The following is a 14,636-nucleotide window of genomic DNA, read 5'->3' on the forward strand; positions in this document are numbered from 1 at the left end:
CCATAGCAGCAGAAAGCAGCAATCATTGGGTGACCTTTGTTGAGAAGCTGGACAATGTAAATAAGTGCCACCGCATTGCGCTCAGAGATGGAATTGCTGGAGCTGCTTTTGCTCACAGGCTAATCCCAGCTGTGTCGGGACTTTTCAGTGATCTCCATCTTGATCCAGTGAAGCTGTAGGTGCTGTGTAAATTTTCGCTAATCATTCTGTCCTCTATGGCATTTATTTACATAGTAGCTGATAACCCAGGGCTGCCTGGGTATTTATTTTTCCTAATCTTGCATTAGACGGGAAAAAGAATGAATGGTATCTGTTGTGGCCCAGCAGGAGCCGTTGGAGCTGCCACCAGATTCCGACAGTGAGGGTTCCTATGAGTCGGCTCTGGAGGATGTGGAGGACCCTGGACAGGGTTCCGATTCTGAGCAGGGCACAGAGAGGATGGTTGGCCACCAGGAGGCACCTGAGCCTGGGACCAGTGGGGAGGAGACAAGGGAGAATGAGCCGGAAGCCAGTAGTGAGTTGTTCCTGGATGCACGCCATTGAAGAGCTAATAGGCGTCAAGAACAATTACGCAATTACAGGAGATAATTGCACTCAGCTGGTGGTCATTAGACTCCTCTCCAGACTATAAAAAGCTACTTGTGCATATGCCCCTCTTTGTAGAAGTCAACACAGGATTGAATGTCAGAGGACAGTACTGTGAGCTTGGCAGGCTGGATTGCTGCCAAGCCTTATCTGTGTTTCTTGCTGCCTGAGTTTCTTGTTGTCTGAGTTGCTGCCAAGGTCCTTATCTGTTTGTTATGCTTGGCTTTCAGCCACCAAGGTTTTGGTGTCTTGCTATTAAAGTACATTCCAGTTAAGCTTGTCTCGGCAGTCATTACTGGATGGAGGAGGGGGTCAGAACAGGTATCTATAGTGTCACATGACACCCCGTGCCCCCACGCTCCCCCTCCCCCATGCACACACGCCCAACCCCCCCCCCCTGTGTCCTATTTTGGGCCAAGCAGCCTTCCGTCTCCTGGGAGCAAAAATGGGCCAGGGGCTTGCACTGCCCCCCCCCCATGCATGCATGGCAGAGACACAAAAATCTGGCTGGTGGTAGCATGTGGGCATGGACAGTGGAGCTGAGTTGAACTCTGCGCGCCACCTGCATGCCAGGACCCCCACAAACACCTTGAGGGGTGTTAGGAGTGTCTTACCCCCACAGTATTTTTCTCCAGAGAGTAAGTAATATTTCTACCAAGTTTGGTTGAAATTGCTCAAGGCATTCCAGACATACAGACACAGCACCATTTTTATATACTGTATATACATTAGATTTATAACTTGTGGTTCTTCCAGGAGCTGAAAGTTTGGAGCACAGAAACTTGCCTGGGCACAGGAGACATTTTCATTGCTACGAAGCAGCTGGATGTGTTGCTACAAGATAATTTGCCACTAAGCTTTCTGAAAAGCATTGCAATCTCCCCTCTTAAGTCACAGTGATGTGCTGAATTGCCTTAATGAAGATTTCAATGGCACTTTGTGTGGAATATAGGTTTCTGCAGCAGAGCAGCACTTGGCATGAATCCCACAATGATTCTCACAAGAGGTCAGGGCACACCTGCAGATTGCTTGTACTGTGAAACACAGTTTAAGAAATGCTAGGACGCCTGTAGAGCTTTGCTACATCTTGGTCCAGCTCTCCTTATAGTAGACAACACATGCATCTGTATTTGGTTCCCTCTTCATCACATTGTGGGGATCCTTGTCCTATCAGATTCAAAATATATAAAGGAAAAGTTTTTGTCAAAGACTGACTTTGACCATCTTTATTATTAACTTGGAAAATTATATACAATATTTAGTTTTCAACATTTTCTTGCATTTTTTAAATGCGTAACAAAAACTGGAGATAGTGGGTTGTGGAAACAAAGTACAATACCATTCTGTGCATAATAACTAGTTCCATTGAGTTCAGTTAGATGTACTCCCTGGTATGGGAACATATTATTGCTTGCAGCATAAACCTATCGTTACGTTGCTTCCAGTACTCATTGGGCTATAAGCTTCCCTGGTGGTCCCTTAGAAAACCCCACATTTCAGCTTTCTGTGAAAAGTCAAGTGTAATTCTATTATTTCATTCTGGTTTACAGAGGAAAAAAGGTATTTGATCACACAGTAGTTAGTTTCATGGGACCTGCAGGTTAGCTTGCAAAGCAACATGAGACTAAACTTTCAATCCAAGTTACTCGTTGATATGTTACATTGATTGCAATATTGGAGATTATTTGTGTACTCAATTCTCCCCTTCCGTGGGACTAAGGGTACAATTATGTTACTCCTAGTGGAAGGAACTAGTTTTGTTGAGAGGCAATGATGTGCTTCAAAGAACACAGAAGCCTCTGCCTGTAAATCCTCTTTTTCCTAGGATAATTGGATTGTCCCATGAAAGTAACTTGTCATTCCAGGAAAAGATACTTTTCAGAATAGTAATCAGGCACTATCTAAAAGCTTTTGTATTCTCTAAAGCAAATTTTTGCCTTTGAATTCAGAGTCCTGCACCAGTGTTTCTCAACCTCAACAGTGTTGATATATGGACTTCAATATTGGAGAATGCTGAGAGTTGAAGTCCACATATTTTAATGTTGCTTGGGTTAAGAAACATGGTATTATTAGGCAACCCTTGCTGAGCCAGAGGCACAATTCAAACATGTATTGGGCATATTTATATAAAGTGGGCATCATGTTGGGATCTTGTCTGGCAACAAAATAGCTTCCCTCATAGACAAGACCTGGCAAAGCAAATGTCTTGAATATCAGATTAACCTGTCTCCCCATCCACTATCTCAGGATGGTTTGCAGTCTCTGTTTTCTATTAATTAATTAATTAATTAATTCATCCTTTTGTATGTTCATTCATTCATTCATTCATTCATTCATTCATTCATTCTGTAAAACTAATTTTAGTTTTGGAAGAAAGAATCTGGTGGCACTAAGATGTCTAGAGACACATTAATGTCTGCGGGTATGACTTGTTTTAGGTATTTTCAGAACAACTTGTAAAGATCACATGATTGATTTGCTTTGTATAAAATATGATTTGGCAAATTTAAATAGCTAGAACTTGTGATGGCTTATAAACTACTTTCTATTTGCTTTTCAGAGTCGAACTCTTATAGATAAACAACTATACAAAGTGTGCCTTTCTATGCAACACCTTGTCTATTATAGCTAAGCCAAGGTTGACTCAACCTTCCATCTTTCTGAGGTCAGTAAAATGAGGACCCAGATTGTTTGGACAGTATGCTGACTCTGTAAACCACTTAGAGAGGGCTGTAAAGCATTGTGAAGTGGTATATAAATCAAAGTGTTATTGCGTTCTACCTAAACAAAACAAAAAAACCCCATAGGTTACAGAAATGCGGTGCCTGTCCTTCTCTTCTCCCAAATGTTTAAATATTTGGGGTGTTGGGTCTAAATTTCATTTCATTTTATTGAGTTTGTATGCCGCCCTATTCCCGAGAGACTCAGGGCGGCTAACAATAAAAAAGGGAGGGGATACAAAAAATAAATAAAAACAACAATTTAAAATTCTACAACAGCCATAACCTCGAATGGGGCTGGATAGTTCAACAGCCCCAGGCCTGCTGGAACAGCCAGGTCTTAACTGCTTTGCGGAAGGCCTGAAGAGTAGTAACGGTCCGGATCTCCACGCGGAGATTGTTCCAGAGGGCCGGAGCAGCCACAGAGAAGGCCCTCCCCCGAGGAGTCACCAGCCGACATTGGCCGGCAGATGGAATTCGGAGGAGGCCTAGTCTGTGGGATCTAATAGGTCTTTGGGAGGTAACTGGCAGGAGGCGGTCTCTCAAGTACCCATAAATAAAATGTTCTGTGGGTAATGTCATTTTTATATATGCAATTTTCTATTTTCTAGGCTAGAGCTACAACTTTCATTATGTTCCTAATTCTGAATGCTGGAGGGTTTATTTTCGATGTCAGAGAATCTTATTTGGACATAAACCAAGTATATAGAACAAACATGGGACTCAAAAAAGCCATCCAAAAAGCAAAAGAAAGTGAGTCTTTTTAGGGAGAAAGCAATAACCAAGATGCAAATATTGACTCTGATAAAAGCAGAGTGCATTTACTCCTGTTTAATTTTCATAGCATGATTATTATTTCTCTATTAATTTGGATTGCATTATTTTTCCCCAAGGTGAATCGTTCAGATTTCCCAGTTCTGAGTTAAATATTTGTATTTGATATGTGTCTAATCAATAAGAGAGAGATGTGATGGATCTGTAGGGCTAGGTTTAGTGTCGTATTTAAAATACAGCCATCTGTAAATTTAAGAAATGCCTTGTTACTGTAGGCTTAGGTTTATTAGGTTTAGGTTTAATAGATTTATATGCCGCCCTTCTCCCAAGGACTCAGGGCGGCGTACAACATTAAAAGAAACACATAATACAAAAGTTTAAAAAAATTAAATAGAATATCCCAAAGAAACCCAATTAGAATTGACAATAACATTTTTTTAAAAAATTCGAATTAAAATTTACAATAATCAATAATTTATTTTGTTTTGTTCAGGCCAGGCTGGCTTGCTGGAAAAGCCAACTTATTAGGGCACGTCGGAAAGACCGGAGGTCAGGGATTATACAAAGCTCCAGGGGCAGCTCATTCCAGAGGGAAGGCGCTCCCACAGAGAAGGGTCTCCCCCTGGGGGTCACTAGCCAACACTGTCTGGCCGATGGCACCTTGAGGAGGCCAACTCTGTGGGATCGCACTGGACGGTGGGAGGCTACTGGTGGCAGTAGGTGGTCTCGCAGGTACCCTGGGCCTAAGCCATGGAGCGCTTTAAAGGTCATAATTAGTACTTTGAATCGCACCCGGAAGACAACCGACAACCAGTGCAGGCCGCCTAAAAGGGGTGTAACATGGGAGCACCTAGGTGCCCCCATGATAACCCATGCAGCCGCATTCTGGACCAGTTGAAGCCTCTGGGTGCTCTTCAAGAGCAGACCCATGTAGAGAGCGTTACAGGTGAGAAAGGACAAGGGCATGAGTGACTGTGCACAGAGCATCCTGATCCAGGAAGGGGCGCAACTGACATACCAGGCGAACCTGGTAAAAGCCCCCCCCGAGTCACGGCCGTCAGGTGTTCTTCTAAACTAAGCCGCGTATCCAGGAGGAGGCCCAGATTGCGAGCCCTCTCTGAGGGGGCTAAAATTTCTCCCCCTATCATCAAAGAAGGAACAAGATGCACAGATCGGGATGACGGAAACCACAGCCACTCAGTCTTGGAGGGATTGAGCTTGAGCCTGCTCCTCCTGTATCTAGATCCCATTTACTAATGGTGTGTTTATGGCGTAGATTCTAACTCAGACAGAGGGGTTAGAAAGTCATGAGAAGTGTACACTGCCTACTGCAAGGCAGGCACTAAATAAACGTTAAATGGTTAATATGGCACTATAATACAGAGGCGTGAATGGTTATCATTCCTGCGTAGGAAGGTGATAAGAGGATATGGAGCAAATATTTGACGTCACTGTATCCACCTGCTCTGGTACAATAACCTGAAGCACAGTAGTTATGCAGCAAACAAGCTGTTGATTAAAATAACAAGTTGAAGGGCATGTCCCAGTAACCTTAAAGTTAGTGACCAATATAATTCTTTTATCACTTTACAATTTTTTTAATTCATGTGTTCCATCGATGCAATACTAAATCATGGAGATTATCTCCCCATGAGCTAAGTTGGTCTGTGCAATAAATTTATATGCATGCATACTTACATCAGTTTTGAAATCAAGTCCTAGTGAAGTTGCAGAGTGAGAACAAGGTGGCAGAGCCCTGCAGGAGCAGAATGGACAAAATCAATGTCCTGATTTCCAAAATAAAGCTTGACATTTGGGTTAGCTTCACAGAAATTCAATACCTTTTCCTGTATATGCAATACATATGTACAAGAGAGAAATGACATAAATCAATTCAAACACAATGGCAAGGCAGTGGAAAACCACATTCAGTTAAAATAAAGCAATGGGACATGGACACTAAGTATATGGATCCCAGCATATCAACACATGGATTCCCAAAAAGCCCTCTTATAAAAACTATCCCAATTATTTTCATTGCAGTCCCACCAGGCATGTGGAGCAGAGGTGGGTTCCTACCAGTTCGCACCTATTCGGTAGAACTGGTTCGTCAAATCTACCGAACCGGTTAGAAGAGGTTCCACCAGTGGACCCGGAAAGCAGGCCACACCTACAGAAGAGGTTCCCAAAAATTTTGAAACCCACCACTGGCAAGGATCTTGTAACTTGACAGCTTTAAGACTTGCATGCTTCAATGCCAGAGTTTCTGAATAGCTACTTGGACTGACCTAAGTACTAATTCATAATTTCATATCCGGTCACATGGGCAGCAAGCCACTCCCGCAAAGGAGGCCACACCCACAGAGTAGGTTCCAACAATTTTTGAAACCCACCACTGATGTGGAGATAGATAGATAGATAGATAGATAGATAGATAGATAGATAGATAGATAGATAGATAGATGATAGATTTTATATATATATATATATATATATATATATATATATATATATATATATATATATATATATATATATATATATATATAATAGATAGATAGATAGATAGATAGATAGATAGATAGATAGATAGATAGATAGATAGATAGATAGATACGTGTGTGTGTGTGTGTGTGTGTGTGTGTGTGTATATCGATAGCACTTAGACATATACTGCTTCACAGTCCTTTACAGTATAATTTGCTATCAATTTTTATCTAGTAGTTATGTAGCTTCTGGTTAATGCAATAGCAAAGGGTATTTTGAAGTGTTTAAAATGTTCTCTTTTTCAAAGTGATCTCAGTTTTTCTTTTTCACAGGATGGTTGTTTGCAGTGTTTTGGATGTATTGCGATAAAACTTTTAGGAATCTTTTATGCAGTATCTGAACAGAGCAGCATGAATTATCTATGGTTTAACTACTTTATTAGAGTGTATTCTGCATGGACACAAACATCCATTCACATGTCCACAATATACATACCAAAAGGGAAGAAAAGTGCAGGTAAGAGCCATGGTGGCGCAGTGGTTAGAATGCAGAATTGCAGGCTAATTCTGCTGACTGCCAACTGCCTGCAGTTTGGCAGTTCGATCCTAACTGGCTCAAGGTTGACTCAGCCTTCCCTCCTTACTAGGTCAGTAAAATAAGGACCCAGATTGTTGGGGGCAATATGCTGACTCTGCAAACCGCGTAGAGAGGGCTGTAAAGCATTGTGAAGTGTTATATAAGTCTAAGTGCTATTGCTATTGCTAATTCTCAATTAAGCCTGGAATTGCCCTTGCCACTGTAAGTGACTTAGTTCTAAAGTATGACATCATATGACTGCACTGCTTAGCAATGGCAATTCTGACAGTCCCCCAGATGCTGAATTTAAGCAATCATTGTGCAGGTCATTAAGAAAAGACTTCATGTCCTTGCGACTTCCAGCTGGGAAGTTGGCAGGTCACATGGGAAATTGCACTCATGTGACCATGGTATGAGGTGACAGCCAGAGATCTGAGAACCAGTCATGAATTCTCTTTCTTCATTGTATGTTTGAACAGTCACTGAACAGTGGATGTAAGTCAAAGGCTACCTGTATAGAGAAAGCGAAAACACCAGTGTTGGGTTGCCTGTGCTCTACATGGGGCTGCCCTTGAAGAGCATCCGGCGACTTCAGCTAGTTCAGAATGCAGCCGCGAGAGCGATTGTGGGTGCACCTCGGTTCACCCACATAACACCTATCCTCCGCGAGCTGCGCTGGCTACCTGTCGATCTCCGGGTGCGCTTCAAGGTGCTGCTTACCACCCATAAAGCCCTCCATGGTAGTGGGTCTGGATACTTGAGAGACCACCTTCTGCCAATTACCTCCTCGCGACCAATTAGATCACATAGATTAGGCCTCCTCCGAGTTCCATCTGCCAGTCAGTGCAGACTGGCAACTACGCAGAGGAGAGCCTTCTCGGTAGTAGCTCCGACCCTTTGGAATGATCTCCCCATGGAGATTCGTACCCTCACCACCCTCCAGACCTTCCGCAAAGCCCTTAAGATCTGGCTATCCCGTCAGGCCTGGGGTTAAAGTTGTAACTCACCCCCACCCGAATGGTATGAATGTTGTGTTCTATTTTAATTATGTATTGTTCTTATGTGTCACTGTTTGTATTCCCTTCCCTATGAGTTGTAAGCCGCCCTGAGTCCCCCCAGGGAAAAGGGCGGCCTATAACTTTAAAACTAAAACTAAAAAAACTAAAAAGCCTGCAGTACACGCCGGTATGGGCATACCGGAGCCCGCCCGGAGCACCAGGTACCGTTGTGGTATGGTGTTCCGGAGGGCCCTCCCGCCCGCCTGAGGTCCTTACTTGTCCTTTAAGCCTTTGCCGCTTCCGCACGCACACACGGTACGTATGACATCTGCGCAACGCTCCACCAAGCAGCTGGAGCATCGCGGAGATGTCGCAGGTAGGTACAATGCATGTGCCACCATGTGCGTCCAATGTGGGTGATGCCGGGCCTGTTCCAACCGTACCTGTTGGAAAGGGATTTGGAACCCACCACTGGAAAACACCCTTCTCCTCCATTGACCAAATGAATTAAAGGGAGGTGTGAGATTCTGGAGGGCTTTTTTGTTGCTTTTCCAACACCCTCCTTCCATTTTTATGGGCCGGGACCTGTGCTGTTTCTTAGAATAAATGTTAATTCACAGTTTATTCCAGCCTTGTGCCTTTTATTTTTGTTGACAGTTTCAACTTCTTTCCCAGGAAAAGAAAATCATCTGTATTTGCACTGGCCATACAATCCTTCATTTAGTTTATTCCTGTTTTATCAGCTCAAATGAATGGTGCCAATTGATGGCTTGTTTTCTGCGGCTCTCTTATCACTTTCCCCTTGGCTTCCTTTTTCTCGTTATTTATTAATAAAAGAATAAATATACTGTAGAGCACGGTAGGTTTTAGCAAAATCGTTAGAGGACATCGAGAACAAAGAATGAATATTTATGTGTGTGGATACAAACACTTATACAGAATGCAACTATACTTCTCATAGTGCTTTGTTTTCTCCCACTGCAAGGCTACTCACTCTGTCTACTAACTCTTCCCGATCTGATAAAGCCCATGAGAAGAGCTCCCTCATGAGGACTTCCATTGAGATCCTTTTGAAACCATTTGAACAGGTTTAATATAATACTATGTTGCTTTATCTTAGCTATTGTTTTAATTGCTGATTGGGAGCAACCCAGAATTCGATATTTAGATGGGCGCCACCAATATAAGTGTTTTAAATAATTGGATTAGTGTGGGAAGGCAGAGTGGCTGCAGAGCTTTGGAAGGAAGATAAAACAGCAAGGTCTCTTCTGTACTTCACTTGGGTCCTTTCAACATTCAGTAGCAGCAAGAGCATCACCCTAGATATTTTCTTCTTTGAAAGACATTTCAAAAGCAAATGTCTGTCATTAGACTGAATGGAAAAACTGGTAAAAAATATTCAGAGCAATTTTTAAACATAGCACTATTTTAGTTACCTGTTTGTCTTTGTGTGTGTGTGTGTGTGTGTGTATATATATATATATATATATATATATATATATATATATATATATATATATATATATATATATATATATGTTGCATTTGTGCTGATAAATAAATAAAGGGAGACTAGTATAGATCTATTTCAAGCTATTTAGCTCTCATCAGCTAGCCATACACTTACTGGGATTAGAACCTGTGCTGTATTTGGGCATACCAGGGGTTGTAACACTTAATACATACATAAATACATACATACATACATACATACATACATACATACATACATACATACATGAGGAGAACCTTGTGGCTTAGTGGTTAACACAACTGCTTAATATGTAATACAGCCCAGGTTCGAATCCCAGTAAGGGTATGGCTAGCTGATGAGAGCTAAATAGCTTGAAATAGATATATACTAGTCTCCCTTTGTTTATTTATCAGCACAAATGCAATATATATATACATGCTTTGAATACACACACACACAGAGACACACAGAGCATTTTTTAGTATTGCGCGTATGGGCGCAGCACATCCCTAAGTGAACTGGCAGTAGCAGTAGCTGGAACCCACCCCTGTTCCTCATCTGCTACTTGGGAGAAAGACTATTATAGATCTGGACAAAAAGTGGAAGCTGCATCACACCTTCAACAAACATACAGTATGTATTGTTAAATCTATGGTTTTCCCAGTTGTAACATATGATTGTGAAACTGGACTGTCATAAGGCTGAACAAAAAGGAATTGATGCCTTTGAATTGAGGAGCTGGAGAATATTGTTGAGAATACTATGGGCCATAACAAAGAAATATCATTAAATACCAAATGAAAAAAAATAATCACTGGACTCACCAATAGTGAACACAAAGCTTAAAGCTTGCCTCCCTTAAAATGTTATATATGGTTTTTATATTTTTGATATTTTATTGTATACAACCCATACACCCCTTTTGAGGGAGATGGCAATTAAAAAAATGATTTTGCGTTCAGAACATTTATTAATTAATTGTGAAGCCTATTGATGCCTTCAAAATAAAAGGCAATCTAAAAAGGAGTAGATAGAAGGCAGTATTTGTACACTTAAAAGAAACTGCTATGTTGATGAAATGATTTCTACTGGTCATAATAAGTGATCAGAAGTAACTGAATGATTGAGCAATGATTAATCAATACCAATTGACATTATTGTATCACATGCAAAAAAATCTCAATACTTTACTTACAGATTGTTATTGGAAGTGCTAAGAATCTGTGCCCTTTGACTTACACCCCTGTTCTCATTAACTCAGATATTGCAGGGAAAGGTATGAAATCACAGAGTTGTTTTAACATGTAAAGTAGAAGTAGGGAATTATGACCCCTCTATGACTTGAGGACTTCAACTCCCAGAATTCCTGAGCCAGTTGGCTCAAGAATTCTGGGAGTTAAAATCCACAGATTATAAAAGGGCCATAGTTCCCCATCCCTCATGAAGAACATAATTATTTTCTCAAAATTGCTACAAATAGAAAACCATTTGTAGAAAATGTATAAGTAGGAAAAAAAATAATTTGCTTGCCTTTACCAAGAACTCTTCGTTCCAGTTTTTTTTAAATCCTATTTTAAAAATCCTATTTTATATTTTTCCATTGAAAAGAGCCACATTGGCGCGGTTAGAGTGTAGTACTGCAGGCTACTAATGCTGACTGCCAAACTGCAATTTGGCAGTTCAAATCTCACCAGGCTCAAGGTTGAGTCAGGCATCCATCCTTCTGAGTTGGGTAAAATGAGGACCCAAAATTGTTGGGGGCAATATGCTGAGAAACCGCTATGTGGAGAGGGCTATGTGAAGTGGTATATAAATCTAAGTCAGTGTTTCTGAACCTTGGAGACTTGAAGTCCTGTGGACTTCAACTCCCAGAATCCCCTAGCCAGCATAGCTGTGCTGGCTGGGGGATTCTGGGAGTTGAAGTCCTGTGGACTTCAAGTCTCCAAGGTTCAGAAATACTGATCTAAGTGCTATTGCTAAAATAATGTCAATTCTTATGGGGTGAAATTAATTCTCACCATCACTGTTGATTTATAGATGGATTTGTTAAAAAAAAATAGTTTGAGCTGTTTCTTCATTCTCTCCCAATGAAGTAATTGGTTCTTCCCCAAAGAAAACACGTTCGAAGTACAAATGGTTCAATTCCAATTCCAATCCAATAGATTTTTAACAGTGGTTTCATGGAAAACGTCTTAAACTTTGCTGCTTACAGTATTAAGATTCAAGCCTGAAGTGACTTAAGGCCAAGATTTGTTTGTTTGTTCAAACAAATCTTGTTTAATTTCTATAGTCATCCATCTCAGTCCAATTGGCAGGAAACATACGTAGATATTTTAATTAATGATTTGGGATAGGAAAGTATAAACCGCTGTTTGAAGGCTAGGATTCTCTCACAATGTGGTAAATTGTGTATTAGTCCAATGGAAGTTAACTTGATGGTTGTGCCTCTTGTTTTCTGTAAGTCTTGAGTTAGCAACCTGAATTAGTAGGATTTTCTTAAACAATTTGCTTCTGAAGAAGCCAGTGGAAGGAAGATAAATATATTTGTAATGTGTTGGCCACTCTGAAAGGTCTGTTTATTTGACTTGTGGAGGACAAAATCTGAGATGCAACTACTGTATTACATAACACTACGAGGCAACAATTGTCTAGTAACATCGTATTTAAGTTTATCAGAATCTATTGTACAACAGAGATTTAAGTGATATCATGATATAGGAATTGTATTGTAATGGCAACTCATTGTTGTGTTGATGCACAGGTTCAGTCACTTGAATTATAACGGCTAAAAGATCTTTCTTGCCCCATCAAGCTTTTCCAGGGAATCACTGATCAGAACTTTACTGCTTAGCTTGTTCGGTACATTGTTTGAAGTTGGCATTAATTCACTTTTAAAAGTTTGGCATATTGCTTTAATTTGTGTTACAGTGTTTCCTCAAAAATAAGATAGGATCTTATTTTCTTTTGATCCCCGAAATAAGTACTTGGCCTTATTTTCAGGGAGGACTTATTATATTTGAGGTGCAGGAGGCAGCAAGCATGGTCACCTCACAGCTGCTGCTGTGTTGCAATGTTTTCGGGAGAGAATTTATTTTCAGGGGAAGGCTTATTTTAGCACATGCGCTCAAAAGCCTAATTGGGCTTATTATCGGGGAGGTCTTATTTTCAGGGAAACAGGGTATATTTTGCACCACTGGGTTACATGTTGTTTTTAACAGAAGTAGCTTTTAATGTTGTAAAATTAAATGAAACCAGATGATCTATTATTAATAAGTATATTTCATCTTCCAGGAAATCAGAAAGCTAACAGACAAAGTGCTTCAATCTGGAACCCATGGGAAGTACGGATGTCAAATTTCAAATCTGGAGTAGTTGTGGTAATTTTGGAATGGAGAAATTTTAAACCCGACTCCCAGAAGGCCGCAGAAGATGAATCATACTAACTACACTTCAGAAGCCAACATGGCTACGAAATCTAAAACTGTCACTGAAAATTTGCTAATTACCTTGTCTCTCTCCATAATTACAACCCTGACCATGCTACTGAATTCTTCTGTTATTTCAGCAATCTGCACAACAAAGAAGCTCCACCAGCCAGCCAACTACCTTATATGCTCACTGGCCCTTACAGATCTGCTTGTTGCTATTCTAGTGATGCCCTTGAGCATTGCCTATATAGTGATGGACAGATGGATCTTGGGATACTTCCTCTGCGAGGTATGGCTGAGCATAGACATGACCTGCTGCACGTGCTCAATACTCCATCTTTGTGTCATTGCCTTGGATAGATACTGGGCGATTACAGATGCTATTGAATATGCCAGGAAAAGGACTGCCAAGAGAGCTGGCATTATGATCTGCACCGTATGGGCAATATCGATTTTCATCTCAATGCCTCCATTGTTTTGGCGAAACCACCGTAACAGCAGCAATTCCAGTGACTGCCAGATCCAACACAGTCATATCATTTATACCATATATTCCACATTCGGAGCGTTTTATATCCCGCTCACCCTCATTCTGATTGTCTACTACAGAATCTATCATGCAGCAAAGAGCCTGTATCAAAAACGTGGGTCAAGCAGGCATCTCAGCAGCCGAAGCACCGACAGCCAAAACTCTTTTGCCAGTTGTAAACTCACGCAGACATTTTGCATTTCAGACTACTCCATGTCCGATCCCACCACGGAATTTGATAGGATCCAGTTTTCGGTCAGGAGTCCTCCTTTTGACCACGATCCAGATTTGGTTGGGGACCGCCAACAGATTTCCAGTGTCAGGGAGAGAAAGGCCGCCCGCATCCTTGGCCTCATTTTAGGTGCATTCATTTTATCTTGGTTGCCATTTTTTATTAAGGAGCTGATTGTGGGCCTTGGGATATGTTCCGTCTCGCCCGAGGTTGCTCACTTTTTGACATGGCTTGGCTATGTGAATTCTCTTATCAATCCTCTGCTGTATACTAGCTTTAATGAAGATTTTAAGTTTGCCTTTAAAAAACTCATTAAATGTTGGGAACACCCTTGAAACAGCCCTGCATAATGTTGTTCGACTTTACTGGTCTTAACTATATGGAAAGAAACAACGCCATCTAGAAACCTTGGTTTCTTTCAGAAGGAAGAAAGGTTGGATTATTTAAGAAAAAGGACATTTCCCATTTTACTTCTCTTTCAGCTTAACTTTTTTCTCTGTTGCCTGTAAATCTGTCAAACTGTTTCTACCTCCTTGTATCATGAGTATGTAAGTTTCTATTCTATGAGTTTCAAATATACTTTATTACGGGCACTTTTGCTTTTTCTTTGTTTCCTTTGAAACCAGGACACACACACGATAAAGAGCCAAAATGGGTTTAGGCCCGTGTTTCCCAACCTTGGCCACTTGAAGATGTCCGGACTACAACTCCCAGAATTCCCCAGCCAACTGGGGGAACTGGCTGGGGAATTCTGGGAGTTGAAGTCCAGACATCTTCAAGTGGCCAAGGTTGGGAAACACTGGCTTAGGCCATTGAATTGTGGACATTCATCT

The 14,636-nt window shown here is 41.1% G+C and overlaps 1 protein-coding gene across 1 annotated transcript; it reads left to right on the plus strand.

Moving 5' to 3' along the window:
• Nucleotides 1-13,043: 13,043 nt before the first annotated feature.
• HTR1E (5-hydroxytryptamine receptor 1E) lies at nucleotides 13,044-14,138 on the plus strand. Its single transcript, XM_032217043.1, has one exon. It carries the CDS (start codon nucleotides 13,044-13,046, stop codon nucleotides 14,136-14,138), a length of 1,095 nt encoding a protein of 364 aa, XP_032072934.1.
• The last annotated feature ends 498 nt before the right edge of the window (nucleotides 14,139-14,636 follow it).

This window comes from Thamnophis elegans, chromosome 4 (genome assembly GCF_009769535.1).
Source record: "Thamnophis elegans isolate rThaEle1 chromosome 4, rThaEle1.pri, whole genome shotgun sequence".
In the NCBI taxonomy this organism is placed as follows: domain Eukaryota; kingdom Metazoa; phylum Chordata; class Lepidosauria; order Squamata; family Colubridae; genus Thamnophis; species Thamnophis elegans.

Bases quoted from the DNA above. Each gene is read 5' to 3' on its own strand.
- HTR1E (XM_032217043.1), top strand. From the start codon at position 13,044: ATGAATCATACTAACTACACTTCAGAAGCCAACATGGCTACGAAATCT.